This window comes from Amborella trichopoda, chromosome 4 (assembly GCF_054954075.1).
Source record: "Amborella trichopoda isolate Santa Cruz 75 chromosome 4, AtrichopodaSantaCruz75HAP2 v2.0, whole genome shotgun sequence".
Lineage (NCBI taxonomy): Eukaryota > Viridiplantae > Streptophyta > Magnoliopsida > Amborellales > Amborellaceae > Amborella > Amborella trichopoda.
Genome location: NC_142339.1, coordinates 47,552,516 through 47,570,629, shown reverse-complemented (window position 1 = coordinate 47,570,629; position 18,114 = coordinate 47,552,516). Strand labels below are relative to the sequence as shown.

The following is an 18,114-nucleotide window of genomic DNA, read 5'->3' as shown; positions in this document are numbered from 1 at the left end:
AGCTGGGCACGGCGGAGCTCGGCATGGCGGACGAATCGGGTGAGCAACCACATGTCGGACCTTATTTTTTGCAGGGATTTGATTTACCGTATATACTAGTGGTTTAAAAAATGGATCGGCGCCTTGGATTGGGCATTCCAAAAACCCATTCGGATCGGTGAATCGGCAATTCGGATTGGGAATCGGCCGAATCGATCGGATTAATCCTTAAAAAAATCCAAAAAAAATATTAAAATTTATCATAAATGTTGTTTTTTAGGAATCCAATAAAAAATGGGGTACTCCATTAAGAATTTTCATTTTTTTGCATCAATATACTAATATTGAGATGTTATTTCCCTGTACGAATTACTGTTAATCCTTAAATTTATGTCACACAAAATAAGAAACATTGAATTATCATGGATGAAATATATAATCTTACATGGACTACAATAAATTAATAATACAAACAAATTATTTTACTGTTATAACAAAAATAATACATTATAATACTTTATAACACAAAAAAATTAATAAATAAAATACAAGATTTGATTATCAATGTATAATTATTATTTATAATATTATAACGACTATGATTCAAAAAATATTAAAAAACACTTCCACATCGTACGATAAAAGTTAAAATAAATTCCCTTATAAATGTGAATATTATGACATTATAAAATTATTCAAGAAAAGTTTTTCACCTAATAATACAAACTAACAATGTCCAAATTCAGAAAAAAATAAAAAGAAAAAAAAAATACATATCATATATCCTAGTATTTTGCAAAGTATAAGATATATGCTACAATTTTTATGTCAATAAGCGTTCACAAGAGGAAACTGAAATTAGTCCCACATCGTTCTCATTGAGAAGTAAATCTACCTCTAAAAGGTAAATAATGCATTAGAGTGTTAAGAAAATTTAACTCGTGAGAGAGACATGACCAATATAATTTTTATGTCAATAAGCCTTCACAAGGGGAAACTGAAATTAGTCCCACATCGTTCTCATTGAGAAGTAAATCTACCTCTAAAAGGTAGAGAATGCATTTAAGTGTCAAGAAAATTCAACTCGTGAGAGAGACATAACCAATGCTTTCCAAGGGCAGTGATGGATGACGTGGCTCCAACAGGGGTAGGTTTTTAAGTTGGCTGAAATTGCTAGTGAACCCGTTGAAATCACCCGTGTTAGCATATTTTTGCTGCTTAAAACTCGGCCGGCGACTCTCTCTAGACACAATGAGGATGGGAAGTTGGGAAGTGATGATGTGTGACGTGCGACTTAAAACTCGGCCGGCGACTCTCTCTAGACACAATGAGGATGGGAAGTGATGATGTGTGACGTGCGAGAACCGGTTGATGTTGAGTGATGCGTAATTTTCATTGGTTTACAAACCAAATGCGAGAGTTAGTGGTTCAAAAATAGTCGATCCGATCTGGATTCGGGTGATCCGGATGCGTAATTTTCATTGGTTTACATACCAAATGCGAGAGTTAGTGGTTTAAAAATCGCCGATCCTATCTGGAATCGAGCGATCCGAATCAAATATAGGACACGCCGTTTCGGTTCAAACGAAAAAACGGGATCCGACCCAAATGTCAGTTACACACGTCCATGTAAGTAGCCCTAACATCAACCTGCCCCCAACTGATTGTGCTTTGCAATTGCTTATATACGTCTACCTTGTCCCACATCACTTCGATTTGGGACTATTTCTATAGCCCAACGTTGCTGCAAAACCGTGCACTTTATTTTAAACAATAGTTACAATTTGTTCCAAATTATATATAGTGTTTGTATTAGGTAGTGATAGATGGGTTCTATAAATAAATCTTTCTCCCTCATATAAGGACAAATGAAATAGGCTATAGTTATTTTTAAAATTAATTATATTTATTTATTTTTAATATTTAATCCTTTTAAGAATAATTATATTTATTTATTTTTAATATTTAATCTTTTAAAGATTAATTATATTTATTTATTTTTAATATTTAATCTTTTTAAGATTAATTATTTTTATTTTTATTTTTAAAATATACAAACATAAAGTACATATAATTAATCTTTAATTGTATATAATTACAAAAATAAAATTTCAAATAATAATTTACAAAAAGTAACATAATTATATGAAATTATTTTACTAGCTCATAGGATATTAAAAGAAACAAAAATAATACTAATACTGGTTTATAGATCATTAAAAAAAATACTAGTTTATGAGATATTTTAAATGCGAAAAATAACACTAGCTCATACTGCTTTAGAATTTATTTCAAGTTGCTTTATCAATTATCTTACATTGTAAATATGAATTTTATTTATTTATTTTTCTAATTTTATTAAAATATGATTGTAAATTTATGTTACTAAATTCTATATTTATATCAACACTAATTATTATACATTATATTTATTTATTTGGGAGGGTCATACCCTTGTTTTATAATATTGTAACTAATAGTTATATTAATTACAACGATAACCAAATCTTGTATTTTAATTTATTTACATTAGAAATTATGCAATATATTATTTTTTGTTGTAGTAGTAAATTAGATTTTTAAATTAGATGATATTATGAGACGAATTTCAAATTTATTATTATTTGTATAGTAAAATGATGATAAAATAATAAAATACAAACCAATAATTCTAATTTCAATGTACAATATTGTGTTTAGTTAGGTTTTAATAAATGTTTGATAAGAATCTTCATACAGGAAAAGAACATCTCAATATTCGCATATTGATGTAAAAAAATAAAAAGTTATTAACGTAGTACCCTCATTTCTTATTGGATTCCTAAAAAACAACATTTATAATGATTTTTAATAATCTTTTTAAAAAATTTCAAGGCTGAATCTGATCGATTCGAGATTTGGTAGCCATTTTTGTCATCATTTTAATCCAATCTTATTGTAGTCCATGTATGCTTATATACTTCATCTATGATAATTCTATAATTTTTCTTTTGTGTGATATAAATTTAATGGTTAACATAAGTTCATACAGGGAAAGAACATTTCAATAGTCACATATTGATGAAAAAAATGAAAGTTAATAATGTTGTACCCTCATTTCTTATTAGATTCCTAAAAAGCAATATTTATAATGAATTTTAATAATTTTTTTGGACTTTTTTAAGGCTTAATCCTACCCCGTGATTCAAAGTCGGCAAGTCGTCCGGTTCGACTTGGGAACCGGCAGACCCGATCCGGTTCCAGTGAAATACCGGATATCGCCCTCCTCACTTCGCACGCATTTTCCTCGTTAACTACAAAGAAGTAGTTATTCACTACAACTTCCTTCTACCTCTTCGATGTGGGATAATGTGAAGGTATTAACTTGAAACATTAATATATTATATATTTTGTTTGCGTTTGTAATACTACTAAGTAGCATGTGGCTTTCCATTCTCCTTGGGACAAAGGGGGTTCTTTTATCCGCTATTTTTCTTGTCAATTTTATTTTTTTCTTGTCAATTTTAGTTTTTTGAGGTCAAATGTCAATTTTTTTTTCTTGTCAATTTTATTTTTTTCTTGTCAAATTTTTTTCTTATAAATATTTTTCTTGTCGATTTTATTTTTTTGAGGTCAAATTTTTTTCTTATAAAAAAAATGAAAAGTTTTTTTATCAATTTCGCTTTTTGTCAAATTTTTTTATTATAAAAAAAATGAAAGGTTTTTTTATCAATTTCACATTTTGTCAAATTTTTTTCTTATCAATAAAATAAAAATTTTCTTATAAAAAAAAATGAAAGGTTCTTATCAATTATTTTTCTTGTCAAATTTCTTTTTTTTTTTTACAAAAAAAATAAAAAGATTTTGTCAAAAAAAAAATTTAATAAAAAGTTATTGTCAAAAAAAAAAAAGTTCTTATAAAAAAATAATACTACAACAAGTATTTTTTGTCCAAAAAAGGTTCTTGCTAAAAACAAAAAAAAAATGTAATACGACAAACATTTCTCTTAGAAAAATAAAAGGTTTTTATCGAAAAAACTAAAATGTTCTTATAAAAAAATCATTCTTTATTGTAGTTCATGTATGATTTTTATACTTCATCCACGATGTTCTATGATTTTTATTTTGTGTGATATAATTTAATGGTTAAAATAAGTTCATACAGAGAAAAAATATCTCAATATTCATATATTGATGAAAAAAATGAAAATTAATAGTATAGTACCCCGATTTCTTATTGGATTCATAAAAAACCACATTTATAATAAATTTTAATAATTTTTTTATAGCTTAATCCGACTGATTTAGCCGAATCCCGATCCGGATGGGTTTTTGGGGTGCCCGATCCGGGCCACCGATCCGTTTTTTAAACCACTGATCTTACCGATTCAGTTGATTCCCAATCCGAATCACCAATTCGGATAGGTTTTTGGGGTGTCCGATCCGTTTTTTAAACCACCGACGAGAGTCATTGGATTATATATATATATATATATATATATATATATAAGGATGGGCCGAGTCCCTTGCATGCATACTGGGTCGGTTGCATGCTGCACTGGACGTATGCATCCATATGGGCGATCGATGGGTCTTGACCTTTGTAGGTCGGTTTGCCAATTTTACTGGTTTGCTTTAGGAAAGCACATATATACAGAAAACGGGTCATCCCTTTTGTCTCAGAAACATTGGTGAGAGAAAACTCTTCACGCTGATTAGCCTCGTCATTCGCAGGCAAATGACGCTTACATAACATGGTAATTAGCAGTTTAGAATCACGCAAACATGGAGTATAGATTCCATTTTTTAAAATTGTCTTAAAAAGTTTTGAAAATAGTGTTGGATAAATTTTTAAAACTCTTTTTAAAATAAGAAGTGGGCCCTACACTTTATGTACCTGCGGCCCCTTTGATGGAGATAAGGAATCAACGTGGTTTTAAGGTCTAACTTACCTATAAATTAGTTTGAAATCCTAATTTTGGAAACATTTTACCCCTAAAAAAATAAAAGCTCTTAAGATTAGAATGAATATTTTCTAAAAAGATTTTTAGAAAAGAAAGTGTTCTCATTAGGTTGAAGATTTTTAGTTGGAGTCAGACCGATGCTGATTGGATCAAAGGGACTCCAAATTCTCAAGTACTTCTTATCATGGAGTTCCCACCCACTCGTCGCATTTCGAGAGATCTCCTTTGACTTCTCTTCAACTCAGGTCTTAGAGGCCGACGGGTAACACCCATAGCCCTTTGAATTCCCCTTTGATTCCCAAATGGGTTAGTGGGCTTGCTATCCTTGGCTCGTTTGGGGTCTTGGATGACCCTATCCCTTCCTCGTTTAGGTACAAGTTGTGCCTCGGACGCTCCTTTTGGGGGTTTCATTCAAGGCAGGGGATAATAGCACCCTTTTCGTGTTCTTACTATTCTCTGGATTTTTGTTGTCACCCTTTTTGCCCATGATGTCTCCACCATGTATCCATGTATTTTTGTCCATAGGCATTTTGTTCAGGTTTTCACCTTATCCATTTTTTTTTTTTTTGGATTTTATTTATTTATTTTTTCGTACCCCTACTGGTAATATCTTTTGACGTACATGATATTGATAGTCGTTTATTTCTAACCGATACTGATTTTTCAGTCTATAAAAATTTTCAAGATGTATCTCAATTACTGCACACGATCCTTCCCAATTACGTTCGAATTTTCCTAATGGGTGTGAATTAGCAGACGATTGTAATATCTTTTTCATGTACTATGTTGCCCACTTTAAAATGTCTAGGGATGATCTTCCTTAAGTGGGCACACTCGACCCACCGATGACAGGTTCTCATGGTGTTGCAGGGGTCAGAAATTGTTGCTTTTATGAGAACTGACATTCCTGCGAAAGACAAGAATCTCGCTTTCCACCCATCGAGTTTGACTTGGGCTCTCTGAACGAGGGGATCCCAAAAGAAACTAGGGGAGTTGTCGTTGATAAGAGGCAAGCACATATACTTAATTGGGAAGATTTGACGTCGCAGCCCATCTACAAAGACCAAGTTTCCAGCTCAGATTGTGGGCAGTTAATGCCGGTTAATTTGGACTTGTTTATGTTGATTCTAGCTCTAGAGATAAGTTCATAAAGCTTAAGGAACAACTACATATTATGAAAGCTTAAAGAACAACTACATATTATGAATGTTACCTTCATGACCTTTGAGCAAGATCATCTTGTCATCAGCGTACTGCAAATGACTGAGAATAATTCTATCGGGCCAGGCTGGAAAGCCTTAGATAAGACCATAGCCCACAATGCCTTTTGTTTCTTGGTTCTTTTTAGGTAGCATTTGTGAGAAATGGTCAATAAAGTTCACGAGTGCTTATATGTACCCTTGGAAAATCTTTACGAATATTGGCAAAAACTCAAATACGTAAAGTCGGAAATTATGCAAAAATATGTAGTGGGATACCAAGAAATCTACTTTCACTAATATTGCTAAGGGCACGTTTGGTTGGTGCTTAAATATGTCTCCAAGAAAATATAAACACTTTTGAGGAAAATTTTTCACAAATTTTCTTTTCTCCATGTTTGTTCACTAATATTGCTAAGGGCACGTTTGGTTGGTGCTTAAATATGTCTCCAAGAAAATATAAACACTTTTGAGGAAAATTTTTCACAAATTTTCTTTTCTCCATGTTTGTTAATATATTTAAAAAGCACTGTGTAATGAAATTCATAGGTTTGGTAACTTGTTTGGTAACTTGATTTAATATATTTAAATATATATAAATAAATTTAAATGTATTTCATAAATATTTTAAATATATGCATGTATTATTTAATGTCACAAAACACATAGTTATATTTATTTAAATACTACTTAAATATTACTAAAATATTATATAATATATTATAATATTATGTTATATTAATAAAATATATTATGCAATAAAATGTATTAATATTTTTTATATTATACAAAAATATATATATTATACAAAAAATATATTATATTATATAAATATACTATATTATATAAATATATATTATAGTATAATATAATATAAATACTAAAAATTATATATATAATATAATAAATACATATAGTATATATAAATTATATAATATAAATATGTATTAATTATATGTTGAAAATGGTTTGATAGGTCAGCAAACCTATCAAAATAAGTAAAGCATCATCTTACAACTCATCCAAAATTGCAATTCGAGTATTGAAAATCTTTTGCATTGATCATCTCGGCTTAAACATTATGGTTTTGAAACAATTAGGATTTCAAGCTCTATAAATAATGTATATTGTAACATATTATCTAGACCGTCCATTTCGCCCTAAAAATAAGTGTTCATAGATCCGGAAGATCTATACCATTTTGAGTTTCAAATTTTACTGGTAGTATTGGAAATTAATTTTAGAGCCATTATAGAGATTTTCGTTGCCAAAAGGGCAACGTGGCTTGGAGGTGAGGCTTTATTTTGTTTCCATAAAGCTTACACATTATAGAAGCTTCATCCATAATCTATATATATATATATATATATATATATATATATATATATATATATATATATATATATATATATATATATATATATATATATAAAAGTTTATGATTAATGATCCTATGAGACCCTCCCACACCCAAAGGATCACCATTAAATTTGAATCTCTAGAAATGTTATCACATGGGTGCGAGACTTGAATTTTTTAGAGATCTGTGCCAAATTTAATGGTGATCCTTTGGGGTCCTACACATATGGGTGTGTGAGAGTCTCACAAGGTCATTTCCCAAAGTTTATATAAGGTTGCAAGCTTAAAATATAGAATTACATATGCACCTCAAAAATCTATTGGAAAAGGTTTTTTAAATGTTGAAAAAACTTCTAATTGGTCATCTCGACATCGAGATGTATGAATATGGAGAAAAAATATATTTTGAGTCTCAAAAATAGTAATCTTGCAATACAGTATCTAGACCGTCCATTTTCAAGATTTCTATATGTTTATAGATATACTTGATTTTGACTATTTTTGGATTTTAAAATTTTATTATTAGATAGGAAAATAGATTTTGAGATAATCATAATAATCTTTTTGACCAAAATTCCATATTATGATACAATTTAGAGGTGCACCTTAATTAGATTGCTTAAGGTTGCAACCTTATAGAAACCACACCTAATAATATATTATACAACATGGTATATATAAACTAATATATTGTGTAATATAAAATATTATTTATATATTATATATTAAATACTAGATAAATATAATTTATATATTAAATATATTACTTAGTATATAAATAAAATATTACAAAACATATATAAAAGGGTAAATAATGATTAGTGATTAGTAGGTCCGCATGTGAAAATAAAATTCAGAAAATGCTTCCCCGTGGGTTGAGGTGTAGTTTTGTTCTCATAAAAAGTAGACATTTTATGGTAAAATTCTTTACCATGGATGTTGTTTCATATGCTTTCTTCCCTTACTAAATATATGTAAGGAAATTTTATCGTAAAAATATTTCTCAGGAAATATTTTCACACATTACTAAGGAACAACATTTTTACAAGTTTTTAATGTATTTCCATTTCCATGGACCTCATTCCCTTTCAATTCTCCTAAAATCTCTCTACAAAGATGTGTAAGTTTAGAATTACTAAAAGAAAATTGTTTCATGTGGGTTGGATTGCATTTCTACAATATGTCGTCCAGAGTTATAAAGCATCCATCTTAAAGATGGATACAAATAGGAGGTCCATCTAAAAACAACTGTAACTAACGGTCCAAATGTTTTTTAATATAATTATTATTTCTAGTTTTCAATTTTTTTTTTTTTTTTTTTTCATATTAATGATCTCCATGTTAAAGATTATATATTCTCTAAAAATTAGAATCAAATTATATTTAAAAAATATATTTATTGCCAAGCCCGCATTTCTACAATATGTAAGGCTGGCCGCTTAGAAATTATGTCCATTACTAAATCATCTCTCAATCTACCCACTTTCAATAGATTCAAAGTTTTCTTTCCCTTACTCCAACAAATTCCTAGATTCCAGGTCTCAAAATACTATGGAAAGTGGAACTCTGTTTTTTTTTGGGTAAGTTGAGCCTAGGACGTAGCATTGCAAATTATCTTGCGCTAACCAATTAAGCCTTGGCTCTTTTTTTGAAACTGAAAAACTTATCTCATACATTCTCTAAAACTTCAAATCATTTATTTGAGATTATATACTATGAGATCATTCACTTTTGGTACAAAAGAGTCACAATCATTTTTAGCCATTGCATGTGAAATCCAATAGATTGAAATGTGTCAGAACAATCAAAATTTTATATTAGACTTTGTGCCCAATCAATCACACATTCTCAACCATATCTAATGATCAATCATGATTGTGATTTCCTTATATCAAAAGTAAATAGTGTCATTGTATATATTTGCCTTTTATTTTATCCGCATGATTTATTTTTCCATGAGCTAAAATTTTAAAACTACTTGTTTCAAATAGAGTTATTAACATTTTTAAGAATAGTTGACAATTGCAATTATTTTCTCATGACATAAGTTAGTTAAAAATAATCTAAAAATATAATTTAAAAGTAGGATATAGTAGGACTCAATTCCTAAAATTCCATGTATCTATATTTTAAGATGGCATTCTTTATGTCAAAAGAAAAAAATACTCTCCATCTAAAATTTAAAAAATTGTCATGAATACGAGATTTCATAGGACTAATTAAAAAACAAACCCAAGGCTTCAAAACATATCTACCGACATAGAGATCCGGCAGCATAGAGATCACATGTATTATATCTTCTAACGCTCTGGACCAACTTTACCCCTTTGACCCATCTTTTTAGCCCAAATAAAAGTTCAAAAGACATCTTTTTTTTCTATTGCTTTCTAAACTTCCATCTCTCTCTTCTGATGTTTCTCCCCAAACCTCTTTCATTTTTTTTTGGCAATATTAAAATTCAGTCAAAAAGGATAAAGTTGGTCCAGAGTGTTAAAAGATATGATACATAGATCTCTGTACTGCTATATATGTTTTAAATCTTTAGTTCTGTTGAGAAATGAAACCTAAAAATGATGTGCTGAGATATTTTCCCAATGATATAATTAGTTTACTACAACAAGGATTAGTGAAAACTTATAGTCAAGTTTACGGAAAACTGAAATAAATTTCATGAAGTAAAGCTTCATGGAAGTACGTACCATTTGCTAGTTGGATAAATTTGGCAAATGTTTTTAGGGAAATTTATCAAATGCACTTAGAAGACGAACTATTCAGTATTTTACTCATTTCTTTTTATTTAATTTTAAAAAGCCTAATACATGTGATCAATTGGAATATTGAAAATAGGTAAAAACGTTAAATAGCTGATAAGTTACATATATTTTAATAAAAGAAACAAATTATATAAAGCCGAGGATATAAAGAATCAAATTAGAGACCACCTCAAAAATTTCACTAGAAGAGGTTGTTTTGATGCTCAAATATCTTCAAATTGATCATCTCAATATCAAGATGCATGAACATGAGAAAAAAAATGGATTTCAGATTTTTGAAATGGTGTATTTTGTGACACATTTTTGGACCGTCAATTTTCAAGATATTCAAGTTTTCATAGATATGCTGGATTTACACTATTTTTTAAGATTTAAATTTAATAATTAAAAATAAAATATATTTTAAGGATATCACAAAGATTTCCAGTATTGAAACCCCATTTCTCGACACTATTTGAAAGTGTGCTTTACTTTGATTGTTTAGAACCTAGACTCTATACAAACCGCACTCTTTCATAAATTTCCCAAGTTTTTAAATTTTTATACTCTATTAACTAAGGTTAGTTAAACATATCAATTTTCACTATATAATATAATAAACATGGTTTTGTTTTTGATGGTCTTCTATTATTTGGTCTTCACATCCAAATTCAATTGCAAAATCTTGGTACCTTACTATAGGGGTTGTCTTTTATCAAAGGTCGTGATTTATGTATGGTTTCAATTTTAAATAATCAAAGTAAGACCAAGTTTAAAAAAATTTGTTTTATCCCTACCCATGATATTTAAAGATCCAAGTGTTGTACAAATTGAGAAGATATATAAACATTTGAGAATATTGAATTAGATGGCCTAGATTTATGTTACAAGATACATTATTCTTAGTATTTAAAATCATATTTTTTATATTCATACATCTAAAGGTCGAGATGATCCATTAGAGATGTTTTTCTATATCGGTACAACCTTTTTCAATGGGTTTTTTAGGTGCGGCTTGCTTTTGTAGTATAAGGTTGGCCCCTTATATAAGCCCTTTCTTTGTTCAAATTTTGATCTTAATGTGAACTGAAAATTTATTTTTTTGCTTCTCATGTTGCCAAAATTGGGCTTTGAACTTGGATATTGACCTAAAGCTTTTACAAAATAGTGAAAATTTGTCTATTTATCACTCGATAGATTAACATGAACTACATTTTCCTCAATTCTGGAAGTTGTGGACCTAACCCCTTTAGCAAGAACAAGGGGAAAACACTCCATCTCTTCTTGCACGTGCCAAGTGCTAGAGATTGGGAAGCCACCTTCACTAACTTTTTACCAGCAACATGGCTAAATGTTACAGGGAATTGCAACACACGTATATGTATTTTTATACATAAATATATATTTTTAAAATATATGTAGACACATATATCATAACCCATATGATATGTATAATATATTTCAAAATTATATTTTTGTTAAATTTGCCTATATATTGATGTGTGTGTATATTTTTGAATATCTTTTCAAAAAATATTTATCATGTTCTAGACCCAGACCCAAACGGTTCGGATCCAAATCCAAGTTTTAGATATGTGTCCAAAACCTTGGACTCGAGTTAGGTACAGGTTGGGTTCTGGTCCAGGTACACCCAGAACCGACCGAACCCAACTCGACGCATTTCCACCCCTCCAAGACCTAAGATGGTACATAGGTTGTTTGCATGTGTAATTTTATGGAATGCATCATACAAATCTTATGCATGGTACATACCTTACTCATGTGATGTATGAGTCCTCCATGAAAACCATGCATATCTGCACCATCAACACGTCCATCCGCTTATAAAGGGTGCATACTCTACAAAATATTTTTTTTTTTACAAGGGTACTTAATTTTATTGCTCAATGGAGAGTTACAATAAGCTGAAACAAAAAGAACATCAGATAAGGGATTGCAATACCACACCTCTCTTAGCAACAGTGTTACCAACAACTCCACTTGAGGAAATTCCCACGGCCCAGCATAACACAGAATAATCTTTCCATCTGAATTCCTGACTACATACCTCCCCCTCTACTCCTATTTATCACAGGTTACCTAACAAACTACTATCAAAATTGAGCTTGATGCTGCTCACTCCATGTAATTCCCACCATCCTTTAGGTCTCATCTTAATCATTAATCTACCAAGAAACTATGATTATTGGGACCACACAAGTTGGATAGGGTTTAGACGCGTTGAGGCATCTGTCATTGTGTGTGCACCGTCCCATAATTCATTTTTGAGATGGATCTTGGATTTAAAACTGACTAGTTTATTATCCATACCACCACAATTATGAATCTAGAGGAAAAAGAATTTCAAACCTTCAAAATTATTTATTTTTACATGTGTTCATAATCTTCATTTTAAATTTTTTAAAAATCACCATCTGAATTGGTCTCTAGGTCATCCTCAAAAATTTAGGTTCTAAAAATTCTATTAGATTAGGTTGTAGTTGATGAAGAAAATGCTCCACATAAAATCATTCCCCTTCACTCAAGTGAATTATATAACCCTACTTTTTTCCATCACTGTGGAACCCATTTATTAAATGTTGACAAATACACCACATTGATATGGTTACTCCTATGACCATATGAACGTCCATTGTTTGTTACCAATGATGCAAGTCTTCTACTAATGAATAATAGCGCATGAACCATTCACCTCGACAGTTTTTTTTTGTTTTTGTTTTTTTGGGTGAATCAGTGGGGATATCGGGCCCTACTTGTTTTATATTAAAGAAAGAACGGTAAGGGACTGCAACTCATAAGTATAATAGTATACATGATGCAGATAAGATGCATTTTATTTTTGAATTTTTTATTAAAATTTAGGGATGTACTTTTCGAACTTTCTAGGTTATTTCTTTTATGATTTTTAAGCTTTCTAAGGTATTCTAGTTTTTTTATAATCTTAGGATTTTCGGAGTAGTTTAGAAAATTAATTAGAGTGCTTATACAATTGTTTGTTTTATCATGAACAAAAATATCTTTACAAAAAAATTTAACTAAAAATTTTAATTCAATTAGAATGAGGATTTCTTCGATTCTAAGTAAGGTATTTATTGTAAATAGGGATAGGAAGAGGGTTATAAGGAGATTGACATGATTTTGAAATAACGAAAGAAGAGAGCTTTATGCTCGAATCCCTGGTTAGGGTTTTATGTAGGAGAACCCTCATGTTTCTCTAAGAAGATATCGAATTTAATGTTTTTCATTGTTGTGCTCCATGTGTGGAGTCGAATGATGAGAATAGTGATAGAAGACCTAAACATGGAAGGAAGACCTAAACATGGCGGTTGATAATCTCGACTTTGATGGTAAGCCTCAACTTGACGAGCATATAGGATGGCTAAATATTGTATAAAGAGTTTTTTATGATAAAGAGGTTCCAAAAATAAAGAAATATAAAATTATTACTATAAAATTGAAGAAAAGTGCCTCGGCATGGTAGGAACAACTTAGAGCTTGAAGGGATGATTTCATGGGATCTAAGTAAGGCTTTTATTTTAGATAAGGATTCGAAGAGAGTTGTAAGCAGATTGATGTGATTTTGAAATAAATAAAGAAGAGAGTGTTGCTCGAAATCCTTGGTTATGGTTTTTTGTAGGAGAACCCTTATCGTTTTTCAAGAGATTGCTTGTATTGTCCTGAAATAATATTTTGTTGATTTTCTATGTTTCTTTAAATTTTATAGGCAACACTACATAGAACTTTCCTTTATCATCTTTGCTGCTAGGGTGGTCTGGGGCAGCCACCATAGTCCATAGTACAACCACCTTAGTACATGGTTGTCTTTGAAACACGAAGGGGTCGTTTTAGACACGGTACTGTTGAGGTCATCATTTTCCAATCAAACATGGGTTAATCGTGTAAATACTTTTAAAAATAAAAGAACCTTGATATTTGGCTCATCAAACATTTAGCAAGATCATTTCTCAAATGGGCGCAATGAGGACACACACTCCCAAAGACGTGCTCTGGCAGTACACCTTCTGGTGCCACATCGCTCCAATGGTTGAATAGGTTGCTCTGGCAATAAAGACAAGCACTCCGGCAGTACACCTACTGGAGCCACATCGCTCGAGCTGTTGAATTGGTCGCTCCGGCAATATGCTATTTGGGACGGGCAATTGACTTTTTGAAAAAAGTGAGAGAAAAGATTAGCTGGGGGTAAGTTGCATAGATAGTATACTTGAGGGGGTTTTTATAAGTTTTCCTATTTTATATTGTAACTCACTTTTTAAGAGCGCATATTTATATTTTAATTTTAATTTCGTTATATTATGTTATGTTTAAATTTGGACATCCATAATTCTTATCATCATATACTTATTAAAAAAAAAAATGAAAAAAAAAAAATGAAAAAAAATACTCTTACAAGTTTATAAATGTGCTTTGATCATTCTTCTTTCAAATTAATGTTTTTATATTTTTTACAGGTGCATAATGATCAAAACTAATGATTAGAAGTACATATTCTCCAAACTTGAGCTTAATCCAATATATAAACAAATAAATAAAGTTAAAATACACCATGCGCTCTAAAAAAAAGTTAGATGTAAATAAATAAATAAATAATCTAAATAAAATGATATTTTCCTATAAATTTTGCTTTATTTGGAACAAATGCACCGGGGCAAAAGCATCATGAAATTTTGGGTTAGAGACCACACCTAGAAGAGAAGAGAATCTAGACGATGTGTAAGACGAGGCAAAAGATCGGCGAGTAATAAAGGGGTTATTCCCGAGGAATGGAAAGAATAGGAGTCCCACAAAACGGGAGATGAAAATAAAAAAAAAAAAAAAAAAATAGGAAAAGTCCAGCTGAGCTACCAGCGATGGTGATACGAAACCTTCATTTAAGCCCCCCATCTGCCCCATTCATTACCCCAACCCTCTCCAAAACCCTTCCCCTTTAAAACGCAACCCCCCTTCCACCAAAACCGAATCACAACAAAACCGCCGGAAAAACCAGAGTTCTCCGGCACGATCGCCAGAAAAACCAGCCATGCCGGCCTCTCAAACCACGCTTAATTTCCAAAGCTCAGTTCGGCTAAAGTATGTTAAACTCGGTTACCAGTACCTTGTCAACCACCTTCTCACCTTTCTCTTAGTCCCTATAATGGCGGCGGCTGCCGTCGAGCTTTTACGAATGGGTCCGGGAGAGATCCTTCGCCTGTGGGACTCTCTCCACTTAGACCTCCTCCAAATACTTTGCTCCTCTCTCTTCATCGTTTTGATGGCCACTCTCTACTTTACCTCCAAGCCACGCCCCATTTATCTGGTTGATTACGCATGTTATAAGCCTCCGGTCACTTGCAGAGTGCCATTCTCTACCTTCCTCGAGCATTCTAGACTCTTGCCCGTCTTCGATTCGAAAAGCATAGAATTTCAGATTCGAATACTGGAGCGCTCCGGTTTGGGGGAAACCACTTGCTTGCCTCCTGCTCTCCACTACATACCGCCCGACCCAACCATGGCCGATGCTCGAGCTGAGGCTGAGCTTGTTATCTTCTCTGCCATGGACACGTTATTTAAACGCACCGGGATCAAGCCTAAAGATGTCGATATCTTGATAGTGAATTGCAGCCTGTTTTCGCCCACACCTTCGCTATCGGCCATGGTTGTGAACAAGTATAAGATGAGGAGCAACATCAAGAGCTTCAACCTCTCTGGAATGGGATGCAGTGCCGGGGTCATCTCCATCGATCTCGCTCGCGATTTATTGCAGGCATGGTTCTAAAATACCAAGAATGTGAATTCTCTTTACTTAAGATAGATTAGCACAGGGATTAGAATCTTCTCTGTCACCCTTGGCGCTCTAATCAGAAGTTAAACCCAATAAAATAACGGCCACCAGAACCGTTACAATAGAAATGACCCCTGCCGTTATGTGACATAAAGGTAACGATGACAGGGACATTGTTAAACGCCCATTAAATTTGAAAGTTTGCATATTTTTACCATCGTGGTCCTCATAACGGTTTTCAAAAGTTGGTCTCAAAAATTAAAAGCACGGGCGTTATATTTACTCACGAAAAAAAACCGTTAATTAGTAAGGAAAATTAACTCCCCCTACTCGAGTTATTCTTGAAACTCCAAAGAACCTAAAAAGCAAGTCAGTTATTGTATAGAATTATTATTCTAATACTGCCCTTTGTGGTGCAGCCCGTTATAACAGATTTTTCAAACCCTGTTGCTGTTGGTGTTTGTTCAGGTGCACGCAAATGCCTACGCAGTGGTGGTGAGCACCGAGATCATCAGCCCCAACTGGTATGCCGGCAACCAGCGGTCGATGCTCCTCCCGAACTGTCTCTTCCGGATGGGGGGTGCCGCCCTCCTGCTATCGAACCGCCGTCGCGAGAGCCGCCGCGCAAAGTACCTCTTGGCACATGTCGTGCGCACACACCGCGGCGCTGATGATCGCGCCTACCGCTGTGTTTACGAGGAGGAGGACTCTCAACACAACGTGGGTATAGCTCTCTCCAAAGATCTCATGACGATTGCAGGGGAAGCCCTAAAATCAAATATCACGACTATGGGACCCCTCGTTCTGCCGGCTTCCGAACAATTGCTCTTCCTGCTCTCTCTAATCGGCCGAAAGATATTCAACCCGAAGTGGAAGCCCTATATTCCCGATTTCAAACAAGCCTTTGAGCATTTCTGCATACACGCTGGTGGGAGAGCGGTGGTCGATGAACTCGAAAAGAATCTGCAATTGTCTGCTCAGCATGTCGAGGCATCGAGGATGACGCTTCATAGATTCGGGAACACATCTTCGAGCAGTCTGTGGTATGAGATGAGCTACATTGAATCGAAAGGGAGGATGAAGAAGGGGAATAGGGTTTGGCAAATCGCCTTTGGGAGTGGATTTAAATGCAACAGTGCGATTTGGAAGTGCAACAGAAGCATCAAACCGGAGACCGACAGCCCATGGGCCGATTGTATCGACCAGTACCCCGTGCTCATCCCGGAGGTTGTCAAGCTCTAGCAACACCGCTACCTCTCTCTCTCTCTCTCTCTCTCTCTATATGAAAATGGTAAATCTAGTTTGTATCACTTCACTCTTCTTTTACTTCTCCCTTCTGCACTTCATCTCTCTCTCTCTTCTACTACTATTTATTTTTCAGTCTCTGGCACCAACCTCTGCAACTCTCTTCAATCTTCTTTTACTTCTCTCTCTCTAATGTACTTTATCTCTCTACTTGTTGTTTGACATGCTTGTGCATAGAAGACCCAAAGGTTTGATTAATCGGCAGTATCCGCTAGGCAAATGCCTGACAATGTATTTTATTGCTATTTATAACAGAGAAAATAAGAAAATCTCACTTCATAAAAAGTGTTGTGCAGGTGGCATGGCCCCCATGAAATTTCTTCTTCTCATTACCTTTTGGGGTGTGTCTGTTTGGGCGAATGTTTGGCTCCAGATGCCTAATTTCGACAATCGATGTTCCATTTTTTGTTTTTCTTAAACTCAAATCGGTAAGGTTTTGCTTCCTTCGGGAACTCATGAAAGCAAAACCTTACGAATCTTTCTCTCTTACACTAAGGAAATGACTCCTCAATTTTTTGGATTGCGACTATTTATAATAGGTACGATGTGGTCATAATTATATTTAGTTGTTTAGTGTGAAATCCAAAGTATATCATAATGTTCAAAAAATTTTAGTTTGAATTTAGCCACACAATTTCAAATCTAATCGTCAATAATGATTATGAAATCTTTATATCAAAAGCAAATGGTCTAAATATATACATTTCGTTCCATTTTACGCAACATCATCCTTAGCCACAAACTGCTTTCTACACCAACCTAAGCACTTGTAACCA

The 18,114-nt window shown here is 32.7% G+C and overlaps 1 protein-coding gene and 1 long non-coding RNA gene across 3 annotated transcripts; one reads left to right on the top strand and one right to left on the bottom strand.

Annotated features, from left to right (window-relative positions):
* Positions 1-5,522: 5,522 nt before the first annotated feature.
* LOC110006982 (uncharacterized) lies at positions 5,523-12,333 on the bottom strand. 2 transcript variants are annotated; one of them, XR_002280403.2, is made up of 3 exons: positions 12,202-12,333; positions 12,007-12,093; positions 5,523-5,976 (listed from the first exon to the last, which is right to left on the bottom strand). It is a non-coding gene; the product is annotated as an uncharacterized LOC110006982 (long non-coding RNA). The 2 variants fall into 2 exon arrangements; XR_002280404.2 differs by having other exon boundaries at positions 12,007-12,050; positions 12,202-12,327.
* Positions 12,334-15,234: 2,901 nt separating this feature from the next.
* LOC18431078 (3-ketoacyl-CoA synthase 6) lies at positions 15,235-17,623 on the top strand. The gene is made up of 2 exons (XM_006841209.4): positions 15,235-16,015; positions 16,502-17,623. Exons 1-2 carry the CDS (start codon positions 15,293-15,295, stop codon positions 17,273-17,275), a joined length of 1,497 nt encoding a protein of 498 aa, XP_006841272.1. The 5' UTR covers positions 15,235-15,292; the 3' UTR covers positions 17,276-17,623.
* The last annotated feature ends 491 nt before the right edge of the window (positions 17,624-18,114 follow it).

What these genes read in the sequence shown, in the direction of transcription:
- LOC18431078 (XM_006841209.4), top strand. Translation starts at nt 15,293, where the DNA reads ATGCCGGCCTCTCAAACCACGCTTAATTTCCAAAGCTCAGTTCGGCTA. An exon ending in TCGCTCGCGATTTATTGCAG is followed by an intron (nt 16,016 to 16,501) that starts GCATGGTTCTAA and finishes GTGTTTGTTCAG; the next exon opens with GTGCACGCAAATGCCTACGC.